Here is a 16,999-nt window from a genome sequence, read left to right on the forward strand (position 1 = left end):
GTGCCACGTCGTGACTTGTGTTAATTATTTGTATGATATACAAAATAGTCCTTCCTGAGTATCCTGAACCTTTTAGTGTATGCACATTTAGAAATTAACCTATACCAATTTTTTGTGCTCTTAGCACATATAATAGTAGTTAATGATGTAATTATATAATATGGGTAGTTGTTATATATGACTGTAATACATATGAAATCACACAGTGCTGATAAAACTATACAGTAGTAGTCTTACTAGTACTAGTCAATTTAGTGCCTCCTTTTATTAAATAGATAGATTAATAATAGAGCTGCTCCCTGCTCACGAACCTTCAGCCATTTATTTTTTTTTTAAAGTCTGAGGAATATAGTCCGTTCTTTGGTAACAGGATGCTTTCTATTTGAAAATGCTTCCTTGTTGTCTCTGAGGAGATGCTGGTTTGTTTTGGTTTGGTTTTAGTTAATTTTAAGCTGATTGCTATTAGTGAAACTGATAATAGAATGAGTTCATTAACATACTAGATTTTTTCATCATGGAAAGGCCTAAAATACATGGCTTCCTGTCTGGATATTTTATCTGATCGTGAGAGAGACTAGATTTATTTTAAAACAAGTATTAATAGTCTACTGATACTCAGGATAAAAAACATTATTAAAAAAAAAAAAAAAAGAGCTAATACCCAGAGATGCAATTAATGTCATCCAGTCCGGATTTATGGAAAATAAGTAAATAATTCTATGAACATGATGTCTCACTGTCACATTTGACACAGGGGTATTTAAGTTTGCAGAAACACTTACGCTTCTGCATAATATTTCCCTACTCCTGAAAAAAATACTTCAAAAAAATAAAACCCCACACACAAAACACTAGAAACTGTATAATTTTAATGATGATGTTAAATGTTAGTAATGGGTCAAAAGCTCTCAAAGTGATTCAGCACTAAAACAAGTTACTCAGGCTGTAGAGACAATATTTTTAACAGTTTTTGAGACTACTTTCAGTGTCTAGTGGGGATGGTTCGAGTACATTTAATTTCATCTGCTAGGAGATGTTATAGTGAACTACCTGAGGTCTCCTGCATACTTGCTGTAATTACAGAGGGAAGGCTCTATTTTACAAAGGGAAAGAAAGAGTGGAAGCATAGGGGTTACAAAATAAGAAAAAACCTCTTGTTTCAAACAAATGTCTTGTACTGTCAATTAATTCAATTTTGAGAAGCGGAGCAACACACTCTGCTTCAGTTCTCTGAGGCAAAGTTGCTGATTTTGTTAACTGGACTTGTACTCCCTCTCAATTGCTTGTTTTTCTTTGGAATACTTCCTGTGTTTTGGATAAGTTAGTGAGATCTGAGAATATTTTGTTTTGTCTTTTTTGATGCTGAACAACTTGTGCTCAAACTTCATGAGACTGCACTTGAAAAATGCTCTTCTGTGGGATGGGGACTTGAAAATTTTCTGAGCAACCAAAAAGATCTTTGGTGTAGGATTCTTTGTAATATTTTTAATAATATTATTTATTAGGCCTCTTTGGATTGAATGTTTTCAGTTGTTTATGATCTTCATTGAAGTTTGAGTCACTGTAAGATGCTTTCCAGCGTTAAAGGAGATAAATATTATGTATGCAATATTCCGGCACTTGTAGGTATTGACTAGTGGGCTTACCTGCATGAAGTGTCATAGTCCTATTCATGTCAAAAAGATTAATTTTAACGGATTATGATTAAAAATGTTTAATTATGAGTGGAATGTAGTTATGGAATATAAAGTTTGAATTGAGTTCTAGCTTAGCTCCTTTCTAGATTTTAAACCCATTTTCTATGTGTATTGTATTTTCAAGTGCTGAAGATGTGTATAAACTGTGGGATCTGCTTGAAAACAAGATTTATAACAGAAAACTATGTTGTAGTCATATTTAGCTGTAAATATGGCTGGGGAAAATTTAAAACTAAGAATTAGCATTATTTTGTGTGTCTAGTGTAATGGGAAATGTCTAGCATGTGTAAAACAAGACGTAACTGGGTAGCAAAGGATATTGTTTATGTCATTTTTCAAGTATTGCATTCTGACTGTGTTCCTTTTTTTTTAATTTTGTTTTTAGATCTTGAGTCAGATGACTGTGCGTCCATTTACATCTTTAACGTAGACCAACCATCATCCTCTGTAAATCAGCCAATTTGTATTCCTCGCCATGGATTGCAGTCTCACTCCTCTCCTCTGTCACCGCCTACAAGACTTCAGAGTCATAAGAACTATGAAGGAACTTGTGAGGTACCGGAATCCAAATACAGTCCACTAGGTGGACCCAAACCCTTTGAGTGCCCTAGTATTCAAATTACATCTATTTCACCTAACTGTCATCAAGGAATTGAAGCCAATGAAGATGAATTGCACACAAATGGCACAGAAAATGAGTATATGGAAAGGCCTTCACGGGACCATCTCTATCTTCCTCTTGAGCCATCATATAGGGAATCATCCCTTAGTCCAAGCCCTGCCAGCAGCATTTCGTCCAGAAGTTGGTTTTCAGATGCTTCCTCTTGTGAATCCATTTCCCATGTTTATGATGATGTAGACTCAGAGCTAAACGAAGCAGCTGCTCGATTTACCCTTGGCTCTCCTTTGGCATCTCCTGGTGGTTCTCCGAGAGGTCCCAGTGATGAGTCTTGGCAGCAGCCTTATGGATTTGGGCATGCCTTGTCGCCTAGACAGTCTCCCTGTCATTCTCCTAGAACTAGTATTACAGATGAAAATTGGCTAAGCCCTAGACCAACATCAAGGCCCTCATCAAGACCTACATCCCCCTGTGGGAAGCGGCGACACTCCAGTGCTGAGATTTGCTATGCTGGTTCTCTCTCTCCTCACCATTCTCCAACTCCATCACCTGGCCATTCTCCCAGAGGAAGCATAACAGAAGACACGTGGCTAAACACTTCCATCCATAATGTACAAGGCCTTAATTCTGGCCTTTCACCGTTTCAGTGTTGTACAGAGACTGATATTCCTCTAAAAACAAGAAAGACCTCAGAGGATCAGACTGCCACTTTATCTGGAAAAATAGATATCTGTCCTGAAGAACAGGGTAACTTATCGTCATCCCTTGAAACTCCAGTAGATGACTGCTCTGGATCTCAGCACACCTTGAAAAAAGATTTGCCCGGAGACCAATTTCTTTCTGTTCCTTCGCACTTTACTTGGAACAAACCAAAGCCTGGTCATACTCCTATATTTCGGTAAGTGATTAGAAAGTCCTTCCCTCCCATTTTTCCCTTCCTGTGCATCTTAAATAGACATATAGATGTGCTTATATTTCAGTGATGCGTTAAGACTTCTTAAAGAAAACTTCTTGTTGGCCGGTAGATTATGTAATTAGGAAAAAACAAGTTGAGACACCAAATACTCATCTTTTTCTTCTTTTAAAAATACAGTAGATGCATTGTAACATAGGATTAGTTTTATCTAAATAAAGTTTGTGTGCATACATGCACAGAACCCACCTGAATCAAACATCTGCAGATTTTGTGCATGCTTTGCAGTTTCATCTAATCTGAGCAGTTAACATTTGAATATAGCTAAAGAAACCTGATTTACATGGTTTTATAAAACTATGAGATCAGAAAAGAGGTGGGGAGTTTATTTGCTTTTGTTTTTACTTGCTTCTTTGGGCTGATAGAATTCTAGAAATAGAATAGAGGAAAAAATTTGCATGCCATACTGAAAATCGTCCAGAAAGAATTGATTTCTGGGCTGTAGTTCCAAGGGTATTTCCACCATCGTCGTGCCGAGTTAACTAGCTCTTTTCCTTTTGTAGTCCTGTTGTGCTAGCAGGATGATTTGTGGAGGCTCAGAAGAGGGAACTCGTTCAGTTGGGAGGAAAGTTCATGCTCCTTCCCATTTTGTTACTCTTTAGATGGAGTAGTTCTGTGATCTTGCCAACCATAGACCTTCTGGAATCACTTTGCCAGTACGATGCAGTGGAGTAGAAATGAGAAGTCCTTAAGCAGCATTGCTGCTGGATGGACAGATACTGTGATTACTCAGCTCAAGTTATCCATTTGATTCCTGAACCTTTTTCTTGCTCTACTAGGTTTTAAAAGCAAGGGGCTAGGGAGGTACTGGGAGGAAGGAGCTTTTATAAGAAGGTACATTAGATTATTATCTGTAAAGCATAATTATCCATATAAAAGCCATATTATGGGTTTAAATGTCAGTGCTTCCATGCTAGTCTGTATTGATTTTAAAGTAATTTTGATTAAAATAGTACCATCCTGTCCACAGGCCATGCTTAAGATTTGATCTTCAAGGATGTAGTGGATGAAGCAATTCGTCTTTATTGGGGGGGGGAAGATAGGGTAGGATTCTCCAGGTATATGTTTTATTTTGAAAAAGGCAAAGCTTAAATCCTACAAATTAATGCCAAAATAGAGTGTTCTTCTCATTGGAAAGTCATCTTTGCAAAGCACTTGTTTTCACACTCTGTATTTTTAATTTTAGAAAGAATGACTTAGAAAATATTCATGGTTTTAATATTTTCCTCCCTCTACCACCTCCTCCCTCAAAGTAAGTGGAGCAAAATAAAGAAATGTTTCTGAGCAAGCTTCAGAGATGCCCTATAGGAGGAGCTTTTTTCCTGGCTCTCGGAGTTTTAAATTCTTAGCAGAAACCTAGAATTAGCTATTGCCTAGTAAGCCAAGCTTACTGAAGAGGTGTTCTTTTGGGGGACCTCCCTCAAAAGCACAGCTTGTTGAAAAGTGGATGCTGGCTTTCATGGCCAGTTTTTTTATAATCCCCCTTTCTAGTGGCTTTTTCCAAATTAAGGTATAATTCTTGCATCACTTTAAGGTCTTGATGTGTTCTTTCCTGATGACTTGTCAGATGAACAAATCTGTTGAAAAAATGTTTTGGAATACCTGTTCTCATTCTCTGTTGGATACGTGAATGTTCTCAGGGGTGTCCATCTTGTGGAATGTAGAAACACTCAGTCATCTTTTCAAAGATGTCAGCTGTAGCTGACTCTTTCCATGCATGTTTTGGGCAGAGAACTCATGGAGAAAATTCAGCTATAACTTTCACTATTAAGTACCTAAGAAGGAAGTTATGAACACAAATGGGTGCAATATAAACAAATGCTTTCAGGGTACATTCAAACATCCTTAAAACAAATGGAAGATAAGTGAATCTTGGCTTTAAGAGCTTCCTGAAGGGTAAATTCTAATGGGTACTATCAAATAGATTTCAGTCTTAATCTGAGTTCTAACAATGAACTTTTTGGGTTTACTGCTGAACATATTCCTATGTGTTGATATGTCAGTGTCACACAGAAGGCTCATTTTCATTAATACAAAATTTCTGTTAATTTTAAAACTAAGTTTTGTATAAATTCTTCAGAACTTGTCGACTACCTTAGATTGTTAATATTTAAATAATGCTTATTCAGACATTTTGTCATTTTTGTATAATTGTATAACCAGATTAATTTTTCCTCTCCTCAGAACTGTATTGATTTTTAGTGAGTAGAAGTGATTTTTTTCTTTTTTTTTTCTTTAAAGTCTGTTTATGAATGTGCAGTTTAACAGTAGAGACGCAAAGCTGCTAGCTGGAAAATTCTGTTTTACCAGATCTGAAACTACTGTGTTGACAGATACGTTAACTGTCTTGAAGTTGCTTTTTTGGTGGGTGGGTTTTTGTAATTCTGTTGCAGTCTGCTCCTCTGTTCAGTCCATTACTATAATCTTTTCATTCTAACTAAAACAGTGATAACTATTTTTCCTTAATTGTGTATTTTGGAATTGTATTATATTTATGTAGGACACTGCGGTCCTAACTTGGCATTTTTGTTAGCTTACAAGCCAAGTTCATAAAAGCTGAGCACTACTGAAGGGTAAAAGCACATGAATGTATAGGCATGTGGCAAGATGGGGTGGGAATCTATTACAAAATAGTTACAAAAATAGATATTCAGTTAAACCTGCTTCCTCTTGTAGGGAGAACTGAGCAGAACTAAATAAAAATCAATTTTACTGTTTTCATTAAGAAATAAGAATATTTTTTAAATTGTCAGAATTTGTTCAAAAGCTGGCACTGAAGAACTTCTCTAAATATAAAATGGGCAAACAGGCAGAAGACAATAAAGAATACACCTGTTAGATGTGAACTAAATGAAAGTACTAAGCTGTATACATTTGCTGCCAAAATGTAGTCAGGACTATTGAATTAGTGGAAATGGCTGCATTGGCATCTGTGTCCTCAGTGAAATGTTGAATTACTTGGCAGCTGTAGCCTGTTCCACGGGTGCTATGACAGTATGCATCTTCAGTACGTTAAAACATCTCATTTTGTCGTATTTTATAATTTTGATGCTTATAAACTAGGGGTGCTAAGTTGACTCATATTTTATGAATAAAAATGAAATGTAAGAAGATCCACTGTTTCTTAAATAGTTTATGACAGTGACCAAAAGTGAGCACCTCCCTTGTCATAAAGGGTCAGATATTAATTGCAATTTATATCTTTAAGACATATTATATATAGTGATACATTAATTGTAATTTAACTCCACGTGGCAGCTAGGAACACGGCCCCAGAAGGTGGGGGGAAAGGAAGGGAAAGGGGAAAAAAAACAACCTCATGGGTTGAGATAAAGACAGTTTAATAGAACAATAACAGAAAAGGAAAATGAAGACAACAACAACAATGATGGTGATGATGACACGAGTCACTCTCACCACCAAGTGAATCAATCGGTACCTTCCCAAGCAGTGATCGCAAGTACCCGCCCCCTGGCTAATCCCATTTATATACCCCACATGTTGCATAGCATGCTGAATATTCAATTGGCCATTCCATTGTTCTGTCGAGGCTCCTTCTCAGCTGAAAAAAGTCCTTGAAAAATATAAACATCAGCTGGCAACAATTAAAACAATATGCATTGTTGACATTCCTTTCATACCAAATCTGAAATACAATAATCACTAGAAAGAACATTAACTCTGTCAGCTGAAAGCAGGACAATATTACAATTAATATGCTTTTTTAATATCTTGATTGTATTGTTAAGTACAAAGTAGTGCATGAAGTAAACTGGAGTATAGATTCCAGGAAACGAAGTGACTCTGACCAGTGTGCACACTCAGCTGCAATAAACTGACACCTGGTAGAAGTGGGGATAATTAGCCTCACATGTGCCACGGTGTGAAATGTGCAGATAGCACCTTCTTCTCTGAATGCTATCTAAAGTTTTGTAAATCTGTAATCTAGTTTAGTACGTCCTGGCCATGTTTTCCTTCTTTCTTTATGTTCAGTAAGTGTGCAATGTTTAACAAAATTGTAAAATGTGTAACGTGCTTTTGAGCATTTTAGTAGTATTTCAGATGCCATGTAAACGATTTTCTTAGATGACAGTGTGTTACTCGGTTGCAGAAACCCATAATCTGCCAGTGTGTAGCATGTGAAAAATGTATGTGCATTATGTGCCCTGAGTCACATTTCTGGATCCTTGTCAAAGAGAAGTCTAGACAAGTGACAAACAATGGACGGAACCAGTGCAACAATTCCTTTCAAACAGGTAAAAAGGAACTAGGTAGTGTCTTCCGTATCCAGGAATAGTGAAGGTATCTGTCGATGATGTCATTAACCAAGTACCTTGGCAGATGAGCACTCTTTTGATGGTAGGTTAAATTGGTCATTTTACAGAATATTCCGCAATAAAGTTGTTTGATGATTTTATTTATTACACCATTATTTACAGTGCCTCTTTCTTCTACTTCCTAGCCTCTCCTTGACGATGATGGATAAGAAATCGCTTTATCTACATGTTTCGTGTTTCCCTCCCCTGTACTTGGAAAATCCCTTTCTTTTTGGTATCTTAATGTAGTGATAGTAGAACTGACCTCTCCATTTGCTTATTACCTTAACATTTCATGAAGATGCTGTTTTTGTGACTACTTCTTGCGTATCTACTGTTAGAGCTTGAGTTTTACTCACAGAAAGAAGTTTAGTGAAAACAAACTTAAGCTTTTTGAAAGACCTGTTTCTAGACTTTTGCATAAAGTTCTTTCAGATTTTTTTATTAATTGCATTATCTTTTTCTTTCACTCGTTTCCCAAATACTGTATTGGCTGTTGGAAGGGAAACATAGATACTTCAAATTCACTTCCTTATGTAGTTGGCCTATGTCAGTATAAGTTGTAAATGGTCTAGAAGAATACCAGAGAAGTATTCCTACAGTATTCATATTCAAATATCTTAAATTTGATCGGCTTGCTCACACTAAAGCACCATCTGAAAGGGGTTAGTATGCTTATGTGAATTATCTTAAGTGTGTCCTTAAGCCTTTGAAACTTTGTGAAATTTCTATTTAGTAGATATTTAGTAAATATTTATGAAACCATGTAATAGTGGGAAGCTTTTTCATGACTGATCCCTTTTATTAAAATTTCCTTGTTTAGATTCCAGGCAGCCTCCTTGAGTACAAAGCTGCTGTATTAGAAAGATGAATAGCAAATAGTATTTTGAAGTGATATGTATACTTGTTTTACAGAAATGAATGGTCTTGGCTACAACGTATATAGCTCTACTGTGTCTGATCCATCTCCCCTGAAACAGGTTCATAGTTGTAGGATTCCCAGAAAGTGCGGAAAACCCCCAAGTATAGGGAAGTCTGTTTTACAATACTTTTTTTAAGCTTGATCAAGGTGAATAAAGAGAGTGTAGGGATCACCGAGAAACCTCTACTGAGCAATTAATGTAATATAATACTTCTTGGTGAGGGCTTATCACTAAAAGTACAATTCATGAGAGATCAGCAACATTTGTGGTGTTGACAACCATGGTTACAAGTGTTCTGGAGTTACCAACCTTTGCAGACGCGGCCAGCACTGATGTTGGTAGCATTGGGGCATTTGGTTAGAAGACTGGTCAATGACGATACGATTGAAAATGGTGGGGATTCTGTTGTTTCTGCTTTTAGGTTTGTTGTTTCGTTTTCTTTTCCTTTAAACTTACGACCTTTTACATGAATGGTTGGTGGAACAGTAAGTTTCAGGTTCTGTAAAGTACATCTTGAGAATCTAATTTGTGTCTCAAGCAAATAGGCATTTAGTAGGGTCGTAAACTTAAGGTGTCATTCTTTTTTTTTTTTTTTTTTTTCTTCTTTAACCCCTGACATATTTGATGGGAAGAAGTGGTGCTTTTGTGTCTGGTAGATAACCAGACAGTATTCATTAATGGGCAAAAGTCTTGACATACAACCTAGTTTCTTTTACTATGTCTTCTCTCATGGAATTCTTAGACTTACACATCGATTTAAAACCTGTTATATAAACTGCTGTCTTCAGACTGCTGTGTCACAAATTTAATCTAGAGCACTGAGAAGTGACAGGGTATTGTGTAGCTTCTTTGTTCCAGTGGTGATGAACAAGCAGGCTTTGATAGATGTATTTACAGTTCAAGAATCTCTCTAGTGATGGATGCTTAGTGGCAACTTGAGAGTATTTTACCTGCAATTATCTGGCAGTTACCACTGGAAACTAGGATTGCTGACAATGTTGCTTACTCTCTCAGGAAAAAAAAAAAAGTTTAAATAAAGTGGTAGATGGCCAAATACTTGGAAAAGTTGCTTCTCTCGTCTGAATGATTCTCTTGGAAGTCTGGGGAGTAGACAGGAACAGAATTACGTTTGATTTTTAACATAACTATTGGGACTTTTGTCTTAATTTTAAGCATAAATCTTTCCATGTGAGAGGACTATAGCCAAACATAGTTTGTTAAGTGGTTTTCATCTTGTTTTGATAAATAAAAATAACACCAGCTATGCTATGTTAGCAAAACTTTAAAGTGAAAATATTTGCAAATTGCTGACTTTGAAGTTAAGGACCCACTTGAGTGAGACAAGTGACGGAACTTTGAACCTCTTCGATTTTTAATAAGCTAGGTTATTGCTGTAATGTTTACACACCACTAATGAATCCAGAGAAATTTGGGTAGTGTTTGATATGGGACCTTTGTGCTGTACATGTGATTCAGCTCTCTACTCTTTCTAATTTCAGAACAAAGTATAGATTTTACTTGGCAGTATACTGTATCGGTATTCTGAAAGCATAGTTACTGTGGGTCTAGTAGTGGTAGAACAGTGATATTTTGAATGGAAACAGTATTTTAAAAGTCTATTGATAAGCCACTGTGGCAACTGGAATGGCCCCAAAATTCTTAACTCTGAAATTTCTCCACCGGGGAAAATGTTGCTTTGTTAGATAGTGAAGAGCAACTACAGCAGTGTTTTGGCTCTAGAAGCGTTCTGAAAGGGACCATAGTGTTGGATTGTAGTTACAATTTGAGATTCTTGGCGGTTTAGCTGTGTCGCAGATTGACTTGTCACAGGATATGCTGTTGGTTAATCTCTGAAAACTTGGGAATGAGGAAAAGATGAGGAATATCCATTGTATGTTCAGTGAGCTTTTTCCCACAGTGACAAATTTGATGTGTTGGGAGGAGCTGTAAGTGGAAAATGTTATTTTTGCTGCAACTAAGAAATAATAAAAGAATCACTCTAGAAGATCTGTGAATCTCAACCAACGAAGGAAATAAGAACTTTCAAAAGTATCTTAAGATCCTAGTGGATAAGGTTATTGTTAGAGTTAGTGACTACAAAGAAGCAGGAACATGTTCATACAGAGTGGGTAAAATGAGTTCTTATATCAGTTTCATCTGTGTTCAAAAACTTTCTAAGCAAGGAATCCAGGAGGACATTTGACTAAACTGAGCTAATTGCTCATGTGCTTCAGCTGAGGCACCAGCGTTAGCTGTTTGTCTGCACAAAGCCCCAGCTATTTGTCCCGTGAATTATGCAGGAAGACTGCTACAAATGGAAGGTAACTGTTTTAAGTTTTTGACTGGATTATTTTTAGCGGCTGTCATAGGCTTTGTTCTTCCTTCTGTCCCATGTGTACTGCTGTGGGGGCCACAGTCACATGTAAAGAAGCAATCTTGTTTCTGGGGTTTGTTTCTTCCTGTGCGAAAGGCATAGTCAGCCCACGAGCTGAATACTGAAGTCCATATGGGTGGATTTGGTTGTCCTTATGCTGAACATTACATGTTTCCTCGTCAGTTTGTGCAGCCTGAATCAGTCCTGTTTTAGAGATAACGGTTGCCGAGGAAGAAGGTATCTGTTAAATTCACTGAAGTGATAATTTTAAATGCAATAGCTTCTGCTCAGGATGCTACTCAGGGGTTCCTTCTTTACTTCTGAGTTTCCTTTAATAGCTGCTGTTCTCTGAAGCCTTTAATCTTGATGTGATAGGAGTATGAGCTTTTGGAGGCTTGCATTAATCGGATTATAAAACTCTTGGTATTACTTGAAGAAGGTTTACGGATCGGTGCTGTTTCAACAATATGCTAAGATTTGATTTAACGAAAGTTTTCAAATGACTGTCACTCATTATTTTTGTCTCCTGACATGTGCTTTGGTGCTTTACTAGTAGGTTACTGCATTGTTAATAAGGTTTTTACTCATTTAGAGAAACAAAAAAAATTAGAGAAACTTCTGTAAAAGACTGTCACAAGCTATTGTAACAGTAACTTGGCGATGGACTGGGTAGACTTCTGTAATGAAACGTGGAAGTGTCTGCAAATGTGTTCTTCCCCAAACAAGTCTGAAATGTGAAGGCTTTTAAATAACAAAGGTTGTTATTTCCTTTAATATTTTGATCTAAAGTGACTTGAAAAAAAAAAAACAACAGTCAGCAGTTGATTTGGATTCTGAATGTGAAGTTAGATGGCTTTATTGATAATGCAAATGCTATTGTGCTGTGTGTAAGCTGGGGGAGACAGAAATCTTTTTGTAACACCAAATTTTTGCTCATTTCCGAAGCAGCTGAGCTTCTCATACTTAAACATGTTCCAGGTATTTCAAGAGTAATACAGCACTACATTTTGAACTTATCTAAGTTCAATGCATATTTTACAACTGATAAAATAATTGTGCAGACTTAAAAGTCTAGCAGTTGTGCTGCTGATCCTCACCTAATAGTGTAGACTGAGCATTATTTTCTTGAGAAAAGATCAATGGGCTGAGGCCAATGGTGTGAGGCTCAACAAGGCCAAGTGCCGGGTCCTGCACTTGGGTCACACCAACCCCATGCAGCGCTACAGGCTTGGGGCAGAGCGGCTGGAAAAGGACCTGGTGGTGTTGGTCAGCATCTGCCTGAATATGAGCCAGCAGTGTGCCCAGGTGGCCAAGAAGGCCAACAGCATCCTGGCCCATATCAGGAATAATGTGGCCAGCAGAAATCCATTAAACCGATACCTTCACAGAGTGGAAAGGTGCATGAACAGTGTACCCTAAAACTTTTTAAGATTCTACTGCTGCTGAGAAGTTGAGGGTGATGGAGGCAGCAAGAAAAATATTCAGAGAGAAACAATAGTTTGGGCATCCAACATCGAACTCCAAAGGGAAGCAGCTGTAACTCTAGCTACTACATCTAGAAAACATCAGTTTGCAGCACAGCCTCAGAGGCTATGTAATTTATTTGGAAAACTGTGTTTTGAGAGCTTTCTGATTTATTTTTTTAAAATGTTTTAGGCGTGTGTTGCGTGCTTGCTTGCTCTCTCATGCTGATATTTTCTATTTGTTTCGAAGAATGACAAAATCTTGAGACTTGGTTATTTTTCTGTGTCCGTGTTTGTTCTAGTATTCCAAATATTTTTTCAGGAGATAGTGGGAGTCTGATACAGTTTGTGCCATGGTTTTTATTAGTTAATTGCAGAAGAAGTAAACCTGTCTGAGAGCTGTATGGAGCATGGTCATGAGCAACAAAAATAGTTTTTCTTGACTGAGTTTATTATTAAACTTTCAGTAATACCTCCCAGTAATTGGTCTGTGGTGTGCATGTTATACCAAGTTCTCTTAGAGACCATATCTGTTCACTGTGAATACCAACTTTTTTGACGTAGGATTTTGGGTTACATGGTGGGGGGAAGGTTTCCAGAAATACTAAAGAAAAATTTCTCTCATAGTACACTTTTTAAACTCTTTTTAGTATCTTCTAGTCCTGACGTTTTCTTTCCTTTTTCAGACTGAAGATTTGAGTCCTCTTCTTCAGTAGCTATAAAAGTGAATGGCAAGGTCTAGTTGATAGCCAATAGTAGCATTTAGGCGGTACATCTTGGCCTGTGGTAAGTATCTGGAAGGACTGGGCTTATACTGCATTCCTGCTTTTTGATGTGGACATCACCAGTCCTCTCCTGCCCAGTAAATGCTATTGCTGTGGAAGGAGTGGTCATCAGACCTCCTTACTGGGGGAAGAAGAATCTTTGCTGTACACTGAATGCTTGTGGAGATGATTTATTGCTCCTATTTCTTCCTTTCAGTAAGAAGAAAGGGAAATACTCGTTATTCCCATTGCTCTCGGAAAGGTGCTTCAGGAGATAAGGCTTGTGTTATAATGTTAGCACTCTCCTGAAGTGCACAGTAGAGGTACTCCATGAAACAGCAGGTCAACAGTCTTGTAGGTTGTTCTCCTGTAGGAGGAGGCCAGCAAGTGGTGTTGTTTCTTCTCCTCCTTTTCCATGCTTGATGACAGTGATTTTTGTAGTAAAAGGTAGATGTATGGTGCTGCAGGCTGAGCCCAAGTCCATCCAGATACTTGCTAAACACAGAGCTTTCTTTTCTTTTTTTTCAATCCAGACATTATCTTGTTTCTCAACTGTGGATATGTTTTAAAGGTCTTAGCTAAATTCTCCAGAAGGTATAATTTATCTTTCTTGGACCTGTGGCTATTCACGTTTGTGAAAATTTGCGTGGATTGGTGATGGGGTTTTTCCTGACTTCCTGTAAAGTGGAAAGAAGTGGAATTGAGCTTTCTCAGATGATGATACAAACTAATATTTGTCCATCTCTTTAAAACTTAATTTGCTTTCCCTGTTGGTCAGAGTAAAATGGTACTAAACTATTTTAATAGAAGCTTATTTTTCTTGTAAATGTTCGCGTTTGGTACACAATGCTATAAATGTTCATATTTAAACGCTCATAAAGTAATTTGCTCTATCAGGTAATTACTGGCTTCAATCTGACTGTTCATCTTATTAGAATCACAAGTCTATAAACCTATGCAGGTAAAAGGGTAGGTATGAAAGCATCAGTGATACCATGTGGCTTGTTTCCCTTTGAGGTTCTTCCATATTACTTCTATTACTGCATTTTGTTCTCCTTCCCTGGAGTGACTTTGCTACTGTATGTAAAGGTACATATACTCTGTGGATAAGCTAAGCACGTACTTTGGTGTCTTTGTTGTCTGTTGCAGAAAGTCTTTATGCTTAAATAGGACTGCTAGCTTTAAAATTTTGGATCATGTAGTGTTCATTTTAATGATAGTTATCAAAGTGCAGTGCTTACCAATCTTAGAAAAACAAAACCAGCAAGCTGGAAGATAATAGTACAAAGAGTTGAAACTTAATGATTTACAGGTTGAACTTAGACTGTTCCCTCCAAATGACATTGGAACTTGCTTGCTCGAGGATTAAAAAAATAATATAAAGGCATTTTCAAGTAACAGTTTTAGGCTAATAGCTATTCTTATTTGGTCATAATTTGTTAGGAAAGGGACATCATTGTCTATTTTACGGTGAAGTTACTTTGTACTGTGCCCAAACGGCATAGTTCATTTAACCATAGTGTGCTCATCTTGATTGCAGCACATCTTCATTGCCGCCTCTTGACTGGCCGTTACCAAGTCATTATGGGCAGTGTGAACTGAAAATAGAAGTCCAGCCTAAAACTCATCACAGAGCTCACTATGAAACAGAAGGAAGCAGAGGAGCAGTAAAAGCATCTACTGGAGGACACCCTGTAGTGAAGGTAGGAAGTCTGGCTTTCTTGAATAGAAGATAATTTTTTAACCACATTTATTGGTAGTTACAATGCTGTGTATTGTTACCTTGTGTGAAGCTTACGGTTTTTCCTAGGTAAGATTTTCTCCCTTAAATATAACTTGTTCAATACATAAGTTTTAGATATTTAAAATTTTACAGTCTGCTATGGTTACAGTGCGTGTCACAATTTTACCCTGTATGCAGCTTTATGTTTGTGAATGGATTCACAGTGCAATACTGTATTGCTTAATGTATTCAACATGACTTTAAGGAGGAAGAAGTGTGCATGGGGGCAGGTAGGAAAAGTAATGAAAATAGAGTAGTTGCAGCTATACTAGAATATGATATAGCTTCATTTGAATCGGAAATCTTATTTCTTTTGGTGTTGAGACAGCTTCTGAACACTAGAAATGCTTCTTGGTCATGTTTCAATTAGGTTATTTCTGTGAAATGGTACCCATAAATTCTGTTAACTTTCACAGAAAGTTAACACTTCATGTTTGGAGTAGACTAAACTTGACTCTTCTTTTCCTCAGCATGAACCGCAAGTTATTAGTAACAGTTTAATGGTAGCTATCTCGTTAAAAAGTAAGGCATCACCATCATTAGATTTGGACTTGTTATCTGTAAGGGCAAGTAAGGCTTGTTTTGTGCTTTCTTGTTTGACATCATTTCAATTGTCGTAGCAGAATCATGCAAGCTTTGTCTCTTAGAACAGTTTTGATCAGCTTGAAGAAAATGCAGTAGTGTAGGTAGCAGTCCTTATCTGGCTAGCAGAGGGTGGCGATGTCCTGACTGTTTTGGTAACTGGTACTAACAGTTGCTTTGGCTGGGTTCTTTAGCTAATGCTAAATATTCCAAATGCTAATGGCGTTTAAAGCGTATTATTTAAATACTTGGCAAACACCATCCAATTATTGTTGAGCTCAGAATTAGTTGTAAGCCTTGGTAAACTAGGCTTGGCTTTCCTAAGAAAGCTTTGCCATCATATTCTCTTTGAAGGCAAAGATGGGTTTGGTACTGTGGGTATAACTACACCAGCTGTGCTGCGCTCCTCTCTGACTCTCAGGGTACAGATGTGTACACAAATATCTAACTCTATGCCGGGAAGATTTCTGGGTTACTTGGGGGTTGTCACTGATGTCTCCTTTAGTATCTACGGTGCCAGTTGGCTCATGCAGCTTGCAAGGGAACCCACCCTCTCGTTCGCTGGGCATGGGGAAGATTGTGCCGAGGAGCTGTGGGACTTCTTAAGATGCCTTCATTTATCGGTTTGCCATATCATTGGCTGAAAGCAATGTCTCTTTACTTACCTCAATCTTGCTTAATGGTCTTTATCTTAATCCCAAGCCAGGTTAAGATAAAGTTTAACTGTTCATTTATAAGTCAAATCAGACAACAATTATAAAATCTTTATAAGACAAATAGGAAAAAAAATATTTAATCTGATTACATTGAGGTTACGGCAGGGTTTGTATTTTTCTCCAAATCCAGGATCCTTCCTGTTCTTTTCCAGCAAAATAGCAGTCAGGGTTTCAGTCCTTAGTCTTTCACTATATCAGTCTATACACTAAAAATGTATTTGATATATTTATCCTATCCCAATAGTTGGAAGTAACTCATTACAACTTGAGACCAGAAGAAAAGTGCTAATAGGATTGGCATAATCAGTCGCTGTTTTCTTTCTCCTGTAGCATAAGCATGTTATTGCTTTTCCCCCTTATAGTTTATTCCTCCTCTCTGGCAAGCAAATTCTGTCATGCTTTGTAATTACATCAGTTTTGGAACAGCTTTAATGTTATACCTATATAAAGATGTACCAGGAGAATTTAAATGTCTTGGACTATCTCCTCCTTTTTCCCTGCCTAAGCAATCTTCTTCCAAGCTCTTCACCTGATGAATTTCTTCTCTCAGCCTGACCCTGTCATATTCTTTGGACTATTTACCAAACTGTTTCTTCTTGTGATAGCTTACCCTGAACTTTTTCATTCCTTCTTTCTTCCTCTTAAGACTTTGTATCTTTTCTTTCTCTCCCCCCAAAAAAGAGTTGGTTGTCTGCATCCCATCTTCCTTCTTGAATGTCTTTCCTTGTCCTTCTGTCTCCGTTTTTAATCTGAGCTCTTCATCCAACTTCCATGTTCCCTACAAATTTG

At 37.3% G+C, this 16,999-nt stretch overlaps 1 protein-coding gene across 1 annotated transcript in view; it reads left to right on the plus strand.

The window, feature by feature from the left end:
- Positions 1-1,568: 1,568 nt before the first annotated feature.
- Positions 1,569-16,999, plus strand: part of NFATC3 (nuclear factor of activated T-cells, cytoplasmic, calcineurin-dependent 3) — a 55,987-nt gene continuing 40,556 nt past the window's right edge. The window contains exons 1-3 of the mRNA XM_009886522.1: positions 1,569-1,626; positions 2,083-3,214; positions 14,670-14,832. Coding sequence (XP_009884824.1) covers positions 1,569-1,626; positions 2,083-3,214; positions 14,670-14,832 — 1,353 coding nt within the window. The remainder of the gene's footprint in view (positions 1,627-2,082; positions 3,215-14,669; positions 14,833-16,999) is intronic.

Source organism: Charadrius vociferus, unplaced genomic scaffold (genome assembly GCF_000708025.1).
Source record: "Charadrius vociferus isolate BGI_N301 unplaced genomic scaffold, ASM70802v2 scaffold400, whole genome shotgun sequence".
Classification (NCBI taxonomy): Eukaryota; Metazoa; Chordata; class Aves; order Charadriiformes; family Charadriidae; genus Charadrius; species Charadrius vociferus.